Here is a 19,554-nt window from a genome sequence, read left to right as displayed (position 1 = left end):
CACTGAAACTGTGACATTGAGGAAAGATTAACAAAAGGACTATTTATAAAGGTGTAATCAAGGTTAAGGGAAAGTAACAAGTAAGTGATGGTGAAGCCAGCAACAGGCAGGAGACTTTAGCACTTATAGGCCTGAAGGGGTGAAGGGAGGGAGTGGTTACTGTAGCACTCCAACCTGAAGGCCACCTGACAGGAGCTATAGCCCTGAACAGAGTAATGTAGCTACCATCACGTTGTGACCCAGCAGGAAATCACCAGGGGAATAACTATCAGTCTAACCTTCCTCCCACCATTCATTCTCTTACAGTACCTTCCTTTGGTCAAACCCAACAAAAATCCACAGGGCAAGAGAGGCCCATTGACGCAGCTCATTAAGATTTGCCTCTTGAGGCAGAGAACAATGTGAAGAAAGGCAAAGAGAAATTATGCAGGGACAGATGCAGAACAACACCTTACGGTTAGAATTGGCAGCATTTTCTTCTTTTTTAGTGGAATGCAAAATAATGCTGCATCTTACAATCAATGGCATCTTAAGAGTAAATGGACTCTAGCATGTGTAAGGTGGCCAAGCTCTAAAGAACTGTAGAACCTGAGGGGACGTTGGGTATCACTTAATCCAAGCCCCTCATTTTATAGAGAAAACTGAGCCTCAGAAAGAGGAAATGTCTTGTTCAAAAGCCACAGTAAGCAGCAGAGCTAGGAGTAGGAGCTAGGTCTCCTAACTGTCAAACCCAGTGTTCCTTATTGTACATCCCCCGCCTTTGAAGGGCTGGATTAACAAAAATGCATCCCTGACTCAGGCCTCACATTTTTCCCTGGTCTAAGCCAAACTGGTATCCACATGCTTTTCTCTATACCTGACTTTCATCCGCAACACAAGTGCTAAATGTAGACTAAAAATAGAAGAGACGCCATATGTGATTAGTATTATGGAATAAAGCTTTTAGGGGCTCTACTTCCTCAAGTTTAGAAGAGACTGTATCTAGATTCAGTTGGGTCTGATTAGATTCAGCAGGTTGGAAGACTTATCTAAAGTAAAAAAATATCCAGGCCTTCATTGCAGGTACTCTGAAACAAGGTCAGACTACACGCCTGGGGAATGACTTCAGGATACTTACAGGAGAACAAGAAAGATAAAAAGGATGTTAGTCGTCAAGCACGATGTTAGTCGTGTTTATGGGGAGAAATCAAAATTGAGGAAGAAAAAAGGCTCAAAGAAAAGACTGGTAGATGGGGTGTCTCAGGCCAATAGTCACATCAACAACTAGTGGGCAACAGTCTTAATTATCAAGTACCTTAAGTCACAAGATCCTTTCTGCCATATTCTCTACATCAATGCTTAAAGTTCATTGTGCTTGCAAATCAACTAAGGATCTTGTTATACTGAATATTCTGATTTAGTGGGTGTGGCTTGGGACCCAACATTTTTCATTTCCAACAAATTCCCAGGTGATGCTAATGCTGTTGATTTGTGAATCACACTTTGAGAAGCGAGTCTCTAGCTCATGAAAAGCACAAAATTTCTATCTGGGATGCAGTTTGATGAAGTACAAATAGCATTGACTTTGGGATCTGAAATACTAGCTGGATAATTTGGGCAACTTAACCTCTCAAATACTCATGTCCTTTATCTTTTTTTTTTCCTTTTTTCCCTGTTCAGGAAGCATTTATTGTTGCTCCAAGTTTAAGAATTTTCCCTGACGGAAAATCAATTACTTTCAGAAAACCCCCTGCATAACGCTACTCAGCTTCTGACTCTTGGTTTTTGCAGACATATCAACATATTTCTCTCCAATATGGATAATCATTCCACCCATGATCGATGGACCAGTCTTAACTTCCAATTTCAGTATCTGATTTTTACTTAGGAAGCTCTTCAGCATCGTTTTTAATTCAGAAAGAGTGACCTCACCTAAAGGAGATGTGGTGGTAACTGAGCAAGGTACTTCCCCACGGTGTACACTCATTATGGTAGAAAAGGCGGTAATGACTCCAGGGGTATTGTTCAGGCGACCATTTTCAGCAAGCAAATTCATCAGGTTGGATGTGAGGGGAGAAAACTTCTCTTTTGTGGTTATGTCATTTAGGGTTTTCACTTTAACAGAACACTTTACATAGGGATTCATCATTGAGGCAGCCATTTTGGGTTCCTTCAAGAGTTGTGCTACTCTCAACAATTCCTTTTCTACTTGTTCCAGTTTATTCTGCTTAGATGCAGTAGAATACAGAGCAGTGGCATATATCTGAACAGGTGGCCTCACAAGCTTAGTAAATGGCCTGACTACAGATGTACTGAAGCATCGCACCTGCCGGGAGAACCTGGGCACTACTGGGGCTGCCATCTTCTCCCGGGCAGCTGTAGGTCCCTTTGTATTTTTTAAACACAGCTAGTAAATTAGGTCACAATTTGTAAAGTACCTGATGTATAGTAGGTGCTCAATAAATGCCACTTTTGATCCTTTCCCTTGTCAGTACCCATGATTTATTGAGGAGAGGGCAAAGGGAGCGATGGTGCCAAACTTCATATTTACAGGTGAGCAAAAAAAAAAAATGAGGGTCAGATTGAATAGCTGAGCACCAAAAAGAGCTGTTCAACATAATCCTACTTTTAGAAACAGAAACCAGACACTCATCTAATCTGTGTGTGTCAATTCAGCAAATGCGGTTTTCTTCAAAGACAAATAAGTATTAAAACAGGCAAAATGGGTGACATACAACCAATCTTTAAACATACACAATCCATCTTCAAGTATTCAGGAATAACTTGCAATTGAACACGCTAGAGATATTCAGAAAGTGAATTTAATGAAAAAGACATTACACTTTGGAGGAAGTACAGGGTGGCACAAAGCTTTGGTCTGCGGTACAGATTCCACATAGAAGCTTAGAAGTAGGCATGTTAAGTGTTTCAGTATTGCTACTAATTTTGCACTAAACATGGCAAGACAAGTAAACAGGAACAGTCCTTTGTAGCCAACAATAAAACCAATTAAACTAGCAAAATGAAAGCAAACTTTCCATCATCTCAAGAGTTTTAAAAAAAATTGTTACTGTTTCTTAGAGTTCTTCCATCTTTTTCTCTCTGTCTACTTAAAAACAAAGACTATCATACATTTAAAATTTTGTTAAGAGGTAAATCTCATGTTAAGTGCTCTTATCACAACAACAACAAAAGAGCTATCAAGGCACAAAAATACATAGAGAACATTGTATTTCACATTGGTAAGTGAAAAAAGCAAGTAGGAAAAGGCTATATACCGTTATGACTCCAACAATATGACATTCTGAGAAAACTATAGAGACAGTAAAAAGATCAGTGGTTGCCAAGGTTTGGAACACAGGGGATTTTTAGGGCAGTGAAACTATCCTGTATGATAATGTAATTGTGGGTACATGATATGCATTTGTCAAAACCCACAGAACTGTAAAACACCAAGAATGAACCCTAATATAAGCTATGGACTTTAGTTAATAATAATGTACCAATATTGGTGCATCAATTGTAATATATGTACCACACCAATGCAAGATGTTAATCACAGGAGAAACTTGTGAGGGGAGAGAGCTGTAGTTTATGGGAACTCTCAGTACTTTCTGCTCAATTTTTCTATGAACCTGATACTTGTCTAAGAAGTAAAGTCTATTAGTTTTAAAACAATAAAACAGAGAGACCACCTTCCTATCAGAGCAGGAGTTTAGGAGAATAAATTGGAAGCCAAAGAAGGTAGGTGCCAGGGACAAAGCAGAAATGAATATACTCACATGTAGGTGACCCAGACTTTGGCAGAGTTATTTCGTCCCAAGAAGAGCCCCTATTCTAATGTCCCAGTGACTTTGATCCCTTGCTGTTCTTAGGAAACTGGAAGTGTGTCTTCCTTCTCTGGCCCACTACACACTGGGACTCATCTTCAGGCCCAGAGAAAAACAGCCTTCCCATGACAATTATACTCAATCCATGAATGGGGACTCAGTACAATCAGAATTGGACTAATTCTTATGCTGATGATGTTGTGCTCCTCTCACAAGTTTTTGAAATATTTGTACATTTATTTTGAGGAACACCTGCCTGGTAGAATGGATACAAAGGAAATCTCCAATGGAAGCAAACTGTTTTTCCCTGTGTCCTTAGCAATTTGTGCCTGGCCCAAACTGTAAACCTCATTCAGCAAAACAACAGGCCTGCCTCTAACTAGACCTGTATTTGTTAGAATTTATCAACCATGAATTGCTCTTCAGGCATGGGGTCCTCTTCTCACTTATCTACTCAAGCAGACATTATTTCTTCCGCTAATACCATAATGTTCCTGAGAGGAGTTCTCCACCTCATTACCTTTTCAAGGATGTTTGGTACTCCTTATAATTTGGCACCCTGGGAAGCAGCAGGGCAGCCCCCATACCCTCCACCCTGCAACCTAGCTCCGTGCATTCAGATGCTTTGCAAGCAAATAACTCTAACAGAGCTGGCTTTAGAGTTGACAGGAAAGAGCTGAAAATTAATATTATTTCCAGTGATCTATGTGGATAAAAAGCATTAAGGGCATTTCCTAAGGGGCTGGTATGTACCCCATCAGTCAGAGGGACAATGTAAGAGGATATTTAGGAATTCAGCAGGACAAATTAATTGGGGAGATGAGGAAGGTCAAAAGCAGAAAAATTCAGGAGTTTAGATTATCTTTTTTTACATCAACTAAAAGTCAATGATATCTCTTCAAAAATGTCCATTTATAAATAATGAATACCAGGAAAGGACAAAAAATAAAATCTATTCCCAACCCCCACTCCCTTCCTTGTTTCCAAATGAAAAAGATTTAAAAAACAAGTTTAATTGTAGGGACTCATCACTTCCCATGGATCTGCACAAAAAATTTCAACTTTCTTCTGAAGGAAAAAAAAAAAACCGTTGGCTAAGTTTGATGCACTTACTTTGGGGAAGGAAACTGAATCAAACAATAAAGGGACAAAAGTAAAATATCTGGATTCAAACACATATCTAGTTTCTGCTCATCTTTAAGAAGACATTTGTTTTTCTCAGCAAATGCCAATGATTTAAATTTTTGCTTTAACTATTACAATTAAATATTTTATTTGCCTGCTATATTAATTTCTGCCTCATTCAGAGAAAAGGGAAAGCAAAATACAGACAAGTCTCATCTTGTGCAGAAAAACTGAAAAGTAGGATCTCCTACTGAATGTGAGTATTTTATCATTTATAGGCAATATTAATTACATATTCTACTTCCCTTTTCCAAATATGAAAGGAACCTTCTACCGGAACAGTTTGATGAATTCTAGAAATGAAGTACAACAGATGATCTCTGAAACGCTATGCATTCCTCATAGTGACAGCAGTAGTTTGTATTTCTCTGGAATTTGTTTTGACACAATGGCAAATTTCTTTCTGTAGATAAAAAGCATGATTCTGAGCAATATCCGTGTGAGGAAGGCAGGTTGATCTCCCTAATATGGGGTCACAGAAAGAGACAGACTTTACATTGGAAGAGGGTGCTAAGGAAAGGGGAAGAAAGATGGCTTCCTTGTAGGTTTCACAACTTGTTAACAAAAAAGGACCTTTCTCTCTATAAAATTAATTTTTGTAATATTTATTATCTACTCAGATGAAGTAGGAAATTCCTGCTTCAAATAAATAAGTGACTAACACCCTAAAAACAAATAAATGACTAACACCTACAATGGATAACACAGTACAAATGTTTTTTTAAAAATTATTTTTGCTGTGTACTGGAGACCACTTCACTGTACAAAGAATGTTTAACACCTAACCAAGCATCCAGGAAAAGTGGGGCCTAAGAGATTATGAACCACAGAGTTATAATTAGCTCACTAATAATAACCGTTTTTTCTACAACGGGTTAAAATTTACAAAGCATGTTTACATATATTACCTCATTTGATATTTTCAATTACTCCAAGGTAGCCCAATTATTCTTATTTTACAGGCAAATACATGAAGGCCTAGACTGGATAATTAACTTGAGTGAGGTTACATGGTTGGTAAGTAGTTAAGTCAAGACTTGAGTTACTGTCATCTGAGTCCAAGGTTAGGTTCCTTCCACCTCACCGTGGTTGACTTGGAATTAATAATGTCCAGGTTAGCCAAATCCAATTTGCCATTATCACGCAGAGTTGGTTCAAATAATATGGTCAAGATAATTTGTCCTCTAATGTAGTTTTTCTCAAACTGTGATATACTTGTATTAGAATCACCCAAGAAGTTTGATAAAAATGATGGAAATTTCTTGTTCAGTAGGTTTCGAGTAATGTTCTGAAATCAATGTATTAAATTTACCCTCCAGACAATTCAGAAAATCCTTTGGAATCCTTGATGTGGCCCAATTTCCATGGCTACTGTTAAAACTTTGCCAGATCCAATGTTTATTATAGTTTTTCCTGTGTTGACTTCCTCCTCCTATTTCTTTTCCTTAATTTCAGAGGCCATAAATGACACCACTGTAGGAGGAAAACCCTCTGCCAATCTCTAAAGGCTATGCTCAGTTAACGTGAAATATCTACATAAAAGAAAAAACAAACATTGATCCAAGCCCCAAATGCCATAGGCTTTCACTCTGAGGTGCTTCTGGGACTTGATACAAGGTGTGATCAAACAATATGGTGAATGTTTAAATAAAATAAAATTACAGTAAAAGACATATTGCCATTAACCCCCCTCAAAATACTCCCTCTTTGCTTTGAACACACTTATCCCATCGTTCTTGTCACTTTCTGAAGCAGTTCTGGAAGTTCTCTTTCCTGAGTGTCTTTAGTTGTGCTGTTGTGGCTGCCTTGATGTCCTGAATCGATTCAAAATGTTTACCTTTCATGGTCATTTTGACTTTGGGGAAGAGCCAGAAGCTGCACGGTGCCAGACCTGGTGAATAAGGTGAATGAGGACACAGTGCAGTGTTTTTGACAGAAATTGCCGTACCAGAAGTGATGTGAACCTTGATCACAAAATACGATGAATGCTGCTGCTGAGTGCCATCTAATGGAAAGGCAGGGATCTTCAACACGGGAAGCGGCATGTTGAACCTTAGTGACAGTGTGTGACAAGTTTCAACTTGTTCAGTGCAGTCAGTTGGGTGTGAGCTATGGTTGAGAGAAGAAGTGTTTCAAAGTGTGCCATAAATCATCCTCTATCATGACAATGCTCCATGTCACACATCGTTTCTGGTATATGATACTTTTTGTCAAATAAAAACATTATAGTGTGTCCTCATCTACCTTATTCACCAGATCTGATACTGTGAGACTTCTGGCTCTTCCCCAAAGTCAAAATGATTCAGGACATTGAGTCAGCCACGACAGTGCAACTAAAGATACTCACAAAAGAGGACTTTCAGAACTGTTTTAGAAAGTGGCAAGAACGATGGGGTATGTTCAAAGTGAGGGGGAGTATTTTGAGGGGCATTAATGGCAATGCATCTTTCACTGTAATAAATTTTTTAAAACTTAAACATTCACCATTCACCGTATTTTTTGATCACACCTCATATTTCGATCCATTTTGCTTCTAAAAGTAGGGTTTGTCCTTATTTCTTCCATTGCTTTCTTGTCCCCCGCCAAATATAAACCACAGTCTCTCTCTCTCTAGGGTAGTAGGTGATGATGAGACTAATATCACTGTGAATCAGGTGGGCTGTCATCCACTAGTTATCTAAGTATTTAATGATCACCGGTCATGTATCTGTGTAAGTTTAAGGAAAAGGAAGCCAAGAATATGAAGTCCCATCAAAATATCATTCATTGTTTTCTTTTTGCTCTTTGTCCAGAACACTTTTGACTGTATCAAACTGAAAAGTTAGCAAAGTCTTAGAAAGTCCTTTATAGCACAGGTAAAGAGAGTTGTTCTCACTTCCACAAGCTATGTAACCTCCATTGGAAGCGAGGGCTACAAAGTTTTTTTCATTGAGATGATCCTTGAAGGAACGTAGACAGTATGGTTTCCCTACATTCCACAGCGTTAGCTGGCTGTCTGTTGAGGTGGAGACAATTTCCTTATCACTCATAAGAAACTGCTTTTCGGTGTCATTTGAATACGTGACTGGCTGTTTACTGTTACGAAGATCATAGTAGTGGACTCAGTGATCTGCACAGCTGAAAGCCAAATGGTATCTAGAAGAGGCGCTGAATTTAACACAACACTCGTTAGCCTTCGCCTCAATGCTTGCCACTGAGATGTCTAGGTTGGTAGACCACAGCTTCACTTTTGCATCATGAGAACCTGAAGTCAAGCGTTTAGGATCCATCAAATTAAAATCAACACTCCAATACCTCTTCTCATGCTCCTGATAGACCTTTGACCTCTGTCCTGTGAATCCATCCCATAAGATGATAGGGCCTTCATAGTCATTGCTGGCTAATAGGTTCTTATGATAACTACTCCAACTGATACAGCCAATTTTGGAAGTGCTGGTCATTTCATTTTCAGGGTAATGAATATTCACCGTATCCTAAATGACTGTGCCATATTCATAGACTTTCATCTTCTTTGTAACCCCAGCAATCACAAAATAGTCACAATCCTGGTCAAATTCGATACAAATGAATTTGTTAGTGCTGTGTGCTGGACGGCACTGACAGATGGGGAATCCAATGTGCTGATTGCTGTCAACAGTCAGGGTACAATTAAGGTGCTGGAGTTGGTATGAGGGTTTACGCAGTTAAATTGTACTTGATCCTGCTGACATACATCTGCAGCTGACAATGAGAGAAGACAGAAACTGTCATGTCATGTGTCTCCCCAAGGTCATCATGGATTTTGGATTTGTTTTGAGTATTTTTTTCTTCTACCTTTTTTCCTCCTTTGGGACATTGGGGATACCCAGCGGACTCTCCACCATTAGTGTAACTCTATGGACTTTGCTGCTGTTGGTGGTGTGGTTATCTAACTTTTGTGAGAAGGAAGCAAATTCTTTTGAATAAAAATAAATTTTAAAAAATGAAAGTTTATTGAGCCACACACCAAAAACATCATTGTTTTTGTGACCTGGAAAACCTACATCCTTATGATTTCAGTGATAATAACAACATCAGTGAAATGAGAGCTGATAAACTGAATCCCATTTGTCCTGAAGCCACTATTTACAAAGTAAATGGATAATATCAGGTTTTTAAGCTCGCCCATGTCCCTTTACAACTTGTCTGATTCAACTGATGGAAAATGGAGCACTGATACCTCCAAACAAGGGGCAGGGTGCTTCTGGCAAGGCCATGGTCTCTTCTTCTGAGAAACTGATATTCTGGGCAGAGGGCACACTTGGTGCTTTTATCTGTGCTGAGACAGGATGGGATGAACTGTCCAGGGTTGTAACTACAGTAGTTGTGAAAGCTTGCTTTCAAAGGACCAATGAGTCATCATATTCAGAGATTTTTCTTGATGTGTGTAGGCCCCAATTTACTCAGCTGTTAATTGGAAGTTAGAAATAGTGGTCTCTCTAAAGATGCCAACTGGTCTAATATTCTATGATGTTACGTGTTTTCATTTTCACTTATTTTGCCAATATTTTTATTTTTCCTTTTTCTACCTACACTTTAATGCATTTTACAAAATATTTGGTATCTCTAGCTATTTATAAGTGCCAATATTTTTTAGTTACCTACTCTGAATTAAGTACAATATAGCAGTGAAAAAATATAAATATTGCCTCTGCCCTTATCAATCTTACATTCTAGGGATATGGCAGGGAGGGACCAGACACAGGCATTAAAAGACTCATTACATCAATAATTTCTTATAATAGTGATGTGTGCAGTAAAGGGGAAATAGAGGCAGGCTGTGGTGACCTAGTCAGGCAGAGGGTCATGAGGGGAGGTTTCCTGGAGCAGGTAACATTTAAGACCTGGATGATTAACAGAGATGAGGCTGGTGAGGTGGAGAAGCAAGAAGATTCTTTGCAAAGGTCATGAGATGGGACGGAGCTTGGCACAATTGAGAAGCAGAAAAATGCACTGTGTGACTGAAGGGAAGGGAAGGGGAGGGGAGGCATGACCTGGGGCAAGCCGGAGAGGAGGCAGCAACCGTCTTATGCAGGGTCTGACAGGCTGTGAGGAAGAATTTGTATTTTATTGTCAGGGCAATGAAAAGCCATGGAGGGTTTTAAAGCATGATCAGATTTGCATTTTTTTAAAAAAAGATCACTCTGGGGATGGACAGATAATGATAAGTAAATATAGCTAATGGTAGAAGCTGAATTTAGGTGGTGGGGATAAGGGTATTTATTGTAAAAATCATTTCAAGTTTTCTGTATGCTTTAACATTTAAAAATAACATGTTGGAAAAATCTGGCCATCGTATGGAGAATGGATTGAGGGAGGGCAAGAATAGCTGCATACATGGCAGCTAGGAGACTTGTAATACTTGTAGAAAGCGTTGATGGTAGGTTGGACTAGGGTGGTGGCATAGAAATGGCAAGAATTGGACAGGCTTTTGAGATATCTAGGAGGTAGAATCAATATGGTTTCCTGATTAATTTTGCCTCAGGGTAAGGGAGAGGTATAAATCAAAGATCACTACCCAGTACCTAGTTAGTATAACCAAGTGGATGACAGTACCAGGTACTGAGTCAGGATGTACTAGAGTAGAAACACATGGGTGCAAGGCAGATGGAGGAATGAAGAGATCAGTTTGAATACGTTGAAAACATGAGCTATCCTGCTGGAGATGTCCAATAGGCAGTTGGATGTGGGTCTGGGGCTGGGAGGAAGGGTCTCGGTCGGAGATGTGAGTTGAAGTGATAAGCATATAAATGGTCATAAAACAACAAGAGCACAGTACATAATAATACCCGAGAGTATGTAGAAAATGAGAAGAAAGAACAAGTACTCAAGAATCCAATGAGGGATATAAATGATAAATGTCTAACTATTACATTAAGCTTTGTGTACCTGAAACTAATTAAAAAAAGTTATAAAAATTGTGAAAGCAATGAAATTAATCATACATTCATAAATATATTCATTAAATCTCAAAACAAAACAAACAAAACAAGAATCCAATGTTAAACACTTACCAATGTTTAACAGAGAAGGAGAGGGAGCAACTAATGACAGAAAAATTAAGCATATATGATATTACTGATGGCCTCTATTGATGGGCTTTTGGGTTGTTTCCAATCTTCTGCAATAATAACCCTTGTATGTACTCATTTCTTACATATGTATCTATCTTTAGGATGAATACCCCAAAGTGAAATAGCTGCATTATATACAGAGGGTGCCCAAAAAATGTACACACATTTTAAGAAAGAAAAAAATCTGCATTAAAATTACACCCATTGTAACCGCTTTGAGCACCTTTTTGTTTTGCTTTTTTTTTTTTTTTTTTAAATTTTTACTCGGAAATATTGGGGAACAGTGTGTTTCTCCACGGCCCATCAGCTCCAAGTCGTTGTCCATCAATTTAGTTGTGGAGGGTGCAGCTCACTGGCCCATGTGGGAATCGAACCAGCAACCCTATTGTTCAGAGCTTGCACTCTAACCAACTGAGCCATCCGGCTGCCCCTGAGCACCTCTTGTAATTGCAGAAGTCAAATGTGACTTGTATTCATCTTTTGTTAATGGTATATATTATTACAATTTTAATACAGTTTTTTCCTTTCTTAAAATGTGTGTACAGTTTTTTGGCACCCTCTGTGTGTGTGTGTGTGTGTGTGTGTGTGTATTGAATTTCACTGCTTATTAAAAAAAAGACTGCTTATAAAAGCCACCAAACATAGCTTACTTAACCATATTTAATGTGGCATTTGATAGGACTGGTTAAATTTGTTATATACCTACAATGTAATACCCTGTAGCCATAAAAAAGAATGAGGTTGTCAATATATTGTGATATGGAAGGGGAGGAAGGAAGACTTACTTTTCACAACTTTGAAGTACTTGAATTTTGCGACATTCACATGCATTACCTATATTTAAAAAATTCTTTGTACTTCTATGTCATCTTTAGTAAAAAAGAGTGACCTAAAGATCAATTTACCTTTTATTTCTGAGAGCAACACCAATAGGTTTCTGATGGACTACATCGCTGGGTTTTGCAAAATGGAAATACCCAGTTAAATGTAGGATTTTATGAAACCATGATACAGAGAATTGCTCTAAATGTGGCAAAGGTCTGAACACATAAAGTTCATGCTCGTTTTGAGTTCGTTATAAAATTTGGAATTTATTACTTTGCCACTTTTATTATTAGTGAATAAATCCACTTCATTTTGTCTATTTTAGAGATGTCTCCAGACTTCACCATCACCCCTCTGACCTAAAAACACAGAATGAGTCACATCAAGTCTGAAGACAATTTATTTCTACAATATAGGAAGTAGTGATGATCTTACATATTTTGTGTTCTGTTTTTAAGAAGGGCAGCATAGGAATGTGGGTGTGAGTTTCTAAAAAATGTGCCATAAGTAGGAAGCTACACTTAGACCAGTAACTTCCATTTTCTAGAATTAGATAGCCTATTTTTAAAAAATAATATTGAAAATGGGTTGCTTATTCTCTTACTAAGAATAATGCTAAATATATTCTTAACAATGTATTCCAAATTCAAGGAGAAATTTAGAATACGAAATAATAAGCTAGAAGAAGCCCAAAGATGATTCTAGCTTTCCTACTACGGAAATTCAGTTTCTATCCTTTTAAGGATTTTATATGAATTCAAATAAAACAAAAATGAGTTGAGGGGCTATAAGATGACTCCAAAAGAAGAGCAGGTCAGGTATGTTCATACTCAAATAATCAGACTTTACTCCGTCTCCCTTCATCTATGTCCCCCCGTCCACCCTGATCACTCCAAGGACTGCAGTGGAAAGAACACTGGCCTCGGAGTCACACCCTGGATTGAAGTCCAGAAACAGTCACAACTTCTATATGATCTTGGGCAAGTCATTTCAGCTCAGTGGGTTCAGATTTGGAATTTACAAAATGAGGAACTAAGTCTGGAGGCTGCTTTCAGCTTTAACTATCTTTGCATCTAAGTTCAGGAGCTAAAGCATCTGAAAGACCAGGTGACAGAAGGTATGGCAGATTGAACTATTGGCCATGATTCTTCATCCCTTCTTGCATCCTCACTCTTGCCATGGCTTCACTGTGAGCAGAGAGTATTTCTCTGCCTCTTGATTTTGGGCTTGGCCATGTGTCTTCCTTTGACCAATGGAGTATCAGTAGACACGACACAAGTAGGGCTCAAAATGTATGTTATATCTTATTCCCTTTTAGTTCATGACTTAGAACATTTTATAAAATACATGTTTATAACGGACCTCTCTAATAGCTAGGTCGTAACTAGGGTGACCCTACATCCCAATATTCCAGGTCAATCCTGGTTTACATCTATTGTTCTGGTGTAATGAGTTAACTCTTCTCACTCTGAAAAATGGGCTGATTTAGATGATAAATTATACAGTCACCAAAGAAAAACTTTTCAGTTCATCTTGAAAACTTACCTAGGTAAGCCACAAGATTGCTACAATAACAGGGCCACCTCCTTGCCCCAGCAAGCATCCCTACAATGACTTCTTTAGATCACGGGGATTCCCAGGGTGAGGAAAGGGTAGCCAGTACCCTTTCTTACTCTTCAAGGGATCTACATTCTGAGTGCCCCCCTTTTCCCTCAAACCATTTGAGGAAAACTAAATTAACTCATAACTAGAAAAACTTTGGGGACTCCTAATCTCAATTGTACTGTCAAATAAGTTTGTACCATTTCCCTTATGGTATAAAACCTATGAATCATTGCACAATTTGCTTGTTAACAGGACAGTTTGGTACACTTTTTATCATCCAATCAAGAAGGCCCTGGCCCATGAACATGTAGAGATACGTGCTTTTGTAGACACTCAGCAAGACCCCAAATGTTAATCACCCTGGTATCTCTCCCCTTATGTCTCACTGCCCTCAGGTGAGGAATGGCAGGGAAGAGGAAACCCAGGTCCCAAGCATGCTACTGGTAGGAAATGGCAGCCAGACAGTTCTGGGAGGCCTCATTTTGGAGAACGGTACCTTCAGAGCTGACGCTTCCCCATGCTGGAACGGAGCATGAGTATACCCTCTACAGGAGTCCCAGGATTGTCGGCCATCTTCTGCCAAAGGTGTAGCTCTTCCCCCTGAGAGTCCATCCAATCCACGTTCTTCCCATGACTCATACCTAAAGAAGGGAAAAGGGAGCATTGTACTTCACAGATGAAATGCTTTGGTCTTCTGGAAGACACCTATCGACCTCTGAGGGGACCTTCTGACCAGAGAGCCCTTCACTGGTTTGTTCTCACATCCAGTGAGTGGTGTTAGAATGGAATACATCTTTTGCAGCCTAACTATTCTCTTCTGCCTAGATGATGAGAAATAATCAGGATGGCTCTACAGGTTCATTTCTTCCCCACTTTGGTAGTTTAGCAGACAGCTGGCTTATTTGGACTGAGCTAACATGACAAAGGAATGGGCTGAACTGGGCTCTGAGGCTGTTCCTTTGTGACAAGGCCATTTCTCTGACCTCGGGAGTTTTCACTTCAGTGGTACATACATTCTTGGCTCTCCTTAATCTATAAATAAGTAGAGAATCATAGGGATGGGGTCCTTCTCAACAGAAATGTTGACCATGGTACAATGCAGACAGACCACCTATGTCTGGACTAAACTGTTGGGGGGTTGCATGTGCTCCATCACTATAATTCCCCTCCCTCCCCATTCTCTCTGTTATAGTTGTCTTCTGGCACCAGTGGTCTGTTTCCATAACCTGTTTGAACAACATTCGATGCTACTTTTTACAGAAAAAAATTATTCCTTTTCAATTCAACTAGTGTGAGTAATGGCTGCAAATGTTGGACAGAAATGAGAAGAGGATGAAGTCAAGTTGGTCCTGGAAGTCCTCCTCTCCCCTAGAAGCCTGTGTCGTCTTGGTGATCCTCTCCTGAGCAAAACCTGAAGTACGTCCCAAGAAAGCAGTTGGAATTCACTTAAAGTGTAAATGATATTTTGTGAAAAGAATGAATATAAACATTATACATCCCAAACGTTTAGCTGAGGGATACAAAGTTATGCAGTAGTATTTTTATTTTGAAAAAATGAGTAAGTCCTCAGCTAAAGGCATGGAGCATCTGTGGAAATTTCAGGAGTCAGTTATGCTGACACCTACTACATATCACACTTGCAGGAACCACTCCCCTGCCCCATGCCCAGTCACAGACCATTGCAGAGTCCCCAAGTCCCTCACCGCTTCCAGAATTCAAACGAACTCCTCCCAGAAAGATGTTGCTGGAAAAGGCCTCTTTGTCCCAGACGGTAAGTTCTAGGCAAACATTCTTTAAATCCTGGGGATGCAGGCCACTGAACGTGAAAGTATGATTCCACTGAGGGTTAACGCTCTTTTTTATTACCAGAGTTTTGTGCTTGGTGGCTTTGCTATCATCAGGGAGCAGGTAGCTGCAGGAGAAAGTGCAATCAAGTCATCAGAGAGGCAGTGGACTGAAAATGACATTCTTGAGTAGTCATTTCAATTTCCCATAATTCCTGGTGTGTGTGTGTGATATATGTATTGGATTTTCTCTCCCAGGTTCTTATATGCTTAAATATGGATTTACTTCGTGGGATGTTTTATTATTTCTTTTAAGTAGGGCAACAGTAAGCTATCTATACTCTCTTTTCTAATCCTATTTTAGTCCTTCCCTCATCTTGAAATGAAAATATCTCCTGCGGTAGATATTATTTAATGTATTTAATGTCCTGCTTCCTATCATCTTTGGCCCACCTCCAGGTTGGCTTGAAGCCAGGATGAGCTGTTCCTGGCATGCTGCCAGTTTCCTACCTCAAGTACCTGTTTCTTGGCTTCCCCAGGTAAGGATTTTCTCAGGTGCGATGTGAGTTGACTCACCTTATGCGCAAGGAATCTTGGGATCACTAGGGATTTAATGTCCCTAGGAACAACCCTCAACCAACGAGTTTTGGAAATTGATGGATGAGTCCCATAGCTTCCTGTCCCTTAAAGGGACAATACTAAGGTACATTCCACAGAGTTCTTTGTTGCTTCCCCAGTAGAACTGAGCCCCAATTGCCCACCGTAGTCACCTGCCTATTAACATATTTTTATCAGCTTCCCTCCTTTCCCTGTCTCCTTTTCTCTACTGTCACTGGTGCTTCCTGGAATCTCTTCTCAAATAAAATGCCTGTATGGCAGGACTTGTCTCCTATGGTCAAAACAATTTTTGACCATGTAGAGATTGAGGCTCTAGGTACCCGATGAATCAGGGAGCAGGCTTTAGGGAAGAAGACATATGGGTATGGAATTATTACATCAAACCAAACGTGAAAAATGCCGCAAAACAAATGACCTTACAATAAAGAAGATACATTAAAACACTTGAGATTTCATTTCATGTATCAAGCAGAGACTACTTATCTCCCAATATTCATTTTCTCCTTATTCTTCTCTAAAAAAAATCCTCATTTTTTTAAAAAGTTAGAAACAAGATTTTCCAGAATAAAGACTACCTTCCCCAGCCCCCCTTGCAGCTAGTATAGTTATGTGACTAAGTTCTGGTCAATAGGATATAAGAAGTAGTTTTGTATGAAACTTCTGGGAAGTATATTACCAGATGGATTTGGATGGGATAGCTGAAAATTCGAACAGCTATCTTGGCCCATGAAGTGGACACCATAACAAGATGAAGAAACCTGGATCCCGGATCATCATGATGCTTCCATACCTGCCCTAGATACCTTACCTTTAGTTTTTGTTTACATGCAAGAGAAAAAAACACACAAACTTTTGTTTTCTTTAAGCCACTGCTATGCGGGCTCACAGACAGAGCTAATATTAACTGATACATTTTATAATATTAAACTTTATAGGAGGGTCTATTCTTGCTCTCGTGCTCTTCAAAAAATCTGAGGTCCCTTTAAAATCAGCTCAGTGCAGAAGTGTCACTAGGGAAACAATTTACTAGAAAGCTACTGGCCATTTAAAAAGTTATAGAACAAAGATACTGTCCTTCATAATTGCTGCTTTATGAATTTTCAACATAATAAAGTGAAAACTATTTCAGAAAATGTTAAGTCACCTCTGTAAGGCCACAGTGAAGCCATAGGCAAGGAGCCATCCCCTCATCTCACCAGACAGTGAGCAGGAAGAGGCCTGGACTGGATGGTGGGGCTGGTGAGGCAAACTGCGATGGCAGGATCCAAATAAAGCATCTCACTACTGTGAGAAAGCGTGAAGGACAGATGGACCGGGATTCAGGTACACACACTCACCAGTGGGGAAGCCCCAGACATCTGCTTCTCTTTATTATTCGCCTTATCAAACAATGTCTGCGGGTAAAGGCTTGACTCATTTCCTTGTAGGGGAAATTACACTTTTCAAAGAAGGATTGAGGAGAGGGACAATACTGTCATCTGACACAAAGAGTTAACCTCATGGGAATTTGTTTGGCTTCATGTGTTCTATGGCATTCCATGAGAGCAAGGACCACGTCTTAGTTTCAAAACTGCAGCACTTAGTACTTGGTACATGTGCATTTATGTATTTGCTTGAATCAATGAAAAATATCCTTCTTGTTCTAGTTCCTCTAATTATAGGAGAAACATCTCAAATAGAAATCAAGAGATATTTGTTGTTGGGTTGTCTAGAACGGGCAAGAAGGTCCATTTCAAGGGCTGTATTCCCTTAAGAAACAAAGTGGGCACAAATTCCCAGCAGGGAGTTCCAGACCTTCCCCAAAGCACTCTCCAGGGAGGATGCTCTGACATCTCCACTTTTTTACTATTTCCCTCAAGAGAGCACATCACCAAGGATCCAATATTTTTGTTGTAGCATACTGTCAGCACCAATAAAAGTACATTACACATAGAAAAATCATACTTTCTCCTCCTTTAAGAAATGAATTGCACAGGAAAATTTGCCCATCTTGAAGGTGAGAGTGATGGGAAATCCTGAAATACGCTGGAAGTGCTGAGGGCTAGAATAAGCAGTTCCCTCTATACTCATGTTATTTTAGATGGAAGAGCCAGCAGTCAAGGGTAGCTCTTTCCTAGTACATGTCAAATAGGAAGAGCATAGAAACCTCATTGCCACCCCTGTCTCATGGATCGCAGATTCTTTCATCTCCCATTAAGTGTCATCTAAAATGAACTAAAAGTTACCCCTTCACAAAGCTATCGGAAGAGCCTCCTGACTTCACAGCAGTCAGATTCTTTGCCTCTTTGATGAACACTTCTAGTACTCCTCCAGAAATTATAGGTGACTCCTTCTTCTTTCCCCTTTTAACGGTCTTCTTTCCTGCATAAGCCATCAAAATGAAAAAGGAAAAGAGGAAGAAAGAGAGAGAGAGAGAGAGGAAAAGAAAAGGGAGGTGGTGGAAAAGGAGGGAAGAGGAGAGATGAGAGATTAATCAAAGGTTCCATTTCAAAATTTACAAAGAAAATCTACAAAGATTTATTTAATTTTCTTTTTTTTAAATTAAAGTTTATTGGGGGTGATAATGGCTAGTAAAGTTACATAGATTTCAGGTGTACAATTCTGTATTACATCATCTATACATCACATTGTGTTCTCACCACCCAGAGTCAGTTCTCCTTCCATCACCATATATTTGATCCCGTTTAATCAGTTTTTAAGTTTTATTTTTTATATTAGATCCAGGTTTGCAAAACAACATAATGATTAGATATTTACACCCCTCACAAAGTGATAACCCCCCAAGTCTACTACCCCTCTGACATCATATACAGCTGTTACAATACCATTGACTGTATTCCCTATGCTGTACTCCACATCCTGTCTCTGTCTACATACACACACACACACACACACACACACACACACACACACACTTAATTACAGTTGACATTCAATACTATTCTACTTCAACTTCAGGTGCACAGCGCATTGGTCAGGCATCTACACAATCTATAAAAAAAGATGAAATCTTACCATTTGCAACGACATGGACGGACCTAGAGTATATTATGCTAAGTGAAATAAGCCAGACTGAGAAAGGCAAATGCCATATTATCTCACTTATATATGGAATCTAAAGAACAGAATAAATAAGCAAACAAAACAGAAATAGACTCAGAGATACAGGAAAAAAGAACTGATGGTTGCTAGATGGGAGGGGGGTGGGGATGGGGGAGGTGAAGGGATTAGAAGGTACAAACAGGTAGTCACAATACAGCCACGGGGATGTGAAACACAGTATGGGGAATATAATCAATAATGTTGTAAAGATTATGTGGGGTGCCAGATGGGCACTGGACTTATCAGGGGGATCACTTCATAGATTGTGAAGATTAATTTCATTTGCTAATTGAATCAGGTCTTCACATTACTGTATGTCTTTCCATGTACTGATTTAAATGTTTTTTACCGTATTAGATTCCTTCCAGGTAGGTCTTTCATGTGTGTTTATTGGAAAAAAATGACCACATAATTTTTAAAATTTAAATACTCCCCTACAAGGTATATCTTTTCACAAGGTATAAAGGAAGATCCTGAGAGCTTCCTGGGCCACATTCCTGCTCTCACTGGGAAATAGCTACAATGAAAGCCACA

At 39.3% G+C, this 19,554-nt stretch overlaps 1 protein-coding gene and 2 pseudogenes across 9 annotated transcripts in view; all 3 read right to left on the bottom strand.

The window, feature by feature from the left end:
• Positions 1–1,717: 1,717 nt before the first annotated feature.
• Positions 1,718–6,723, bottom strand: LOC109455915 (ATP synthase peripheral stalk subunit OSCP, mitochondrial pseudogene; annotated as a pseudogene). Its single transcript, XR_016019941.1, has one exon. The product of XR_016019941.1 is annotated as an ATP synthase peripheral stalk subunit OSCP, mitochondrial pseudogene (transcript).
• A 1,028-nt stretch (positions 6,724–7,751) lies between these two features.
• The window catches only part of SYTL5 (synaptotagmin like 5), a 212,506-nt gene continuing 200,703 nt past the window's right edge, over positions 7,752–19,554 (bottom strand). For 7 of the 8 annotated variants that reach the window (XM_019747829.3, XM_088794825.1, XM_088794826.1 and 4 more), the window contains 4 exons: positions 18,144–18,279; positions 15,220–15,428; positions 14,013–14,157; positions 7,752–8,714 (listed from right to left, as the gene is read on the bottom strand). In XM_019747829.3, the coding sequence (XP_019603388.3) occupies positions 14,015–14,157; positions 15,220–15,428; positions 18,144–18,279 (488 nt within the window). In that variant the 3' untranslated portion in view covers positions 7,752–8,714; positions 14,013–14,014. The remainder of the gene's footprint in view (positions 8,715–14,012; positions 14,158–15,219; positions 15,429–18,143; positions 18,280–19,554) is intronic. The other variant, XM_088794824.1, reaches the window with a different exon arrangement.
• Positions 7,754–8,674, bottom strand: LOC141569574 (E3 ubiquitin-protein ligase COP1 pseudogene; annotated as a pseudogene).

This window comes from Rhinolophus sinicus, chromosome 18, assembly GCF_057876585.1.
Source record: "Rhinolophus sinicus isolate RSI-liver-muscle chromosome 18, RSI-T2T, whole genome shotgun sequence".
Classification (NCBI taxonomy): domain Eukaryota; kingdom Metazoa; phylum Chordata; class Mammalia; order Chiroptera; family Rhinolophidae; genus Rhinolophus; species Rhinolophus sinicus.
The sequence above is the reverse complement of the archived record's forward strand: the minus strand, read 5'-3'. Positions and strand labels throughout refer to the sequence as shown.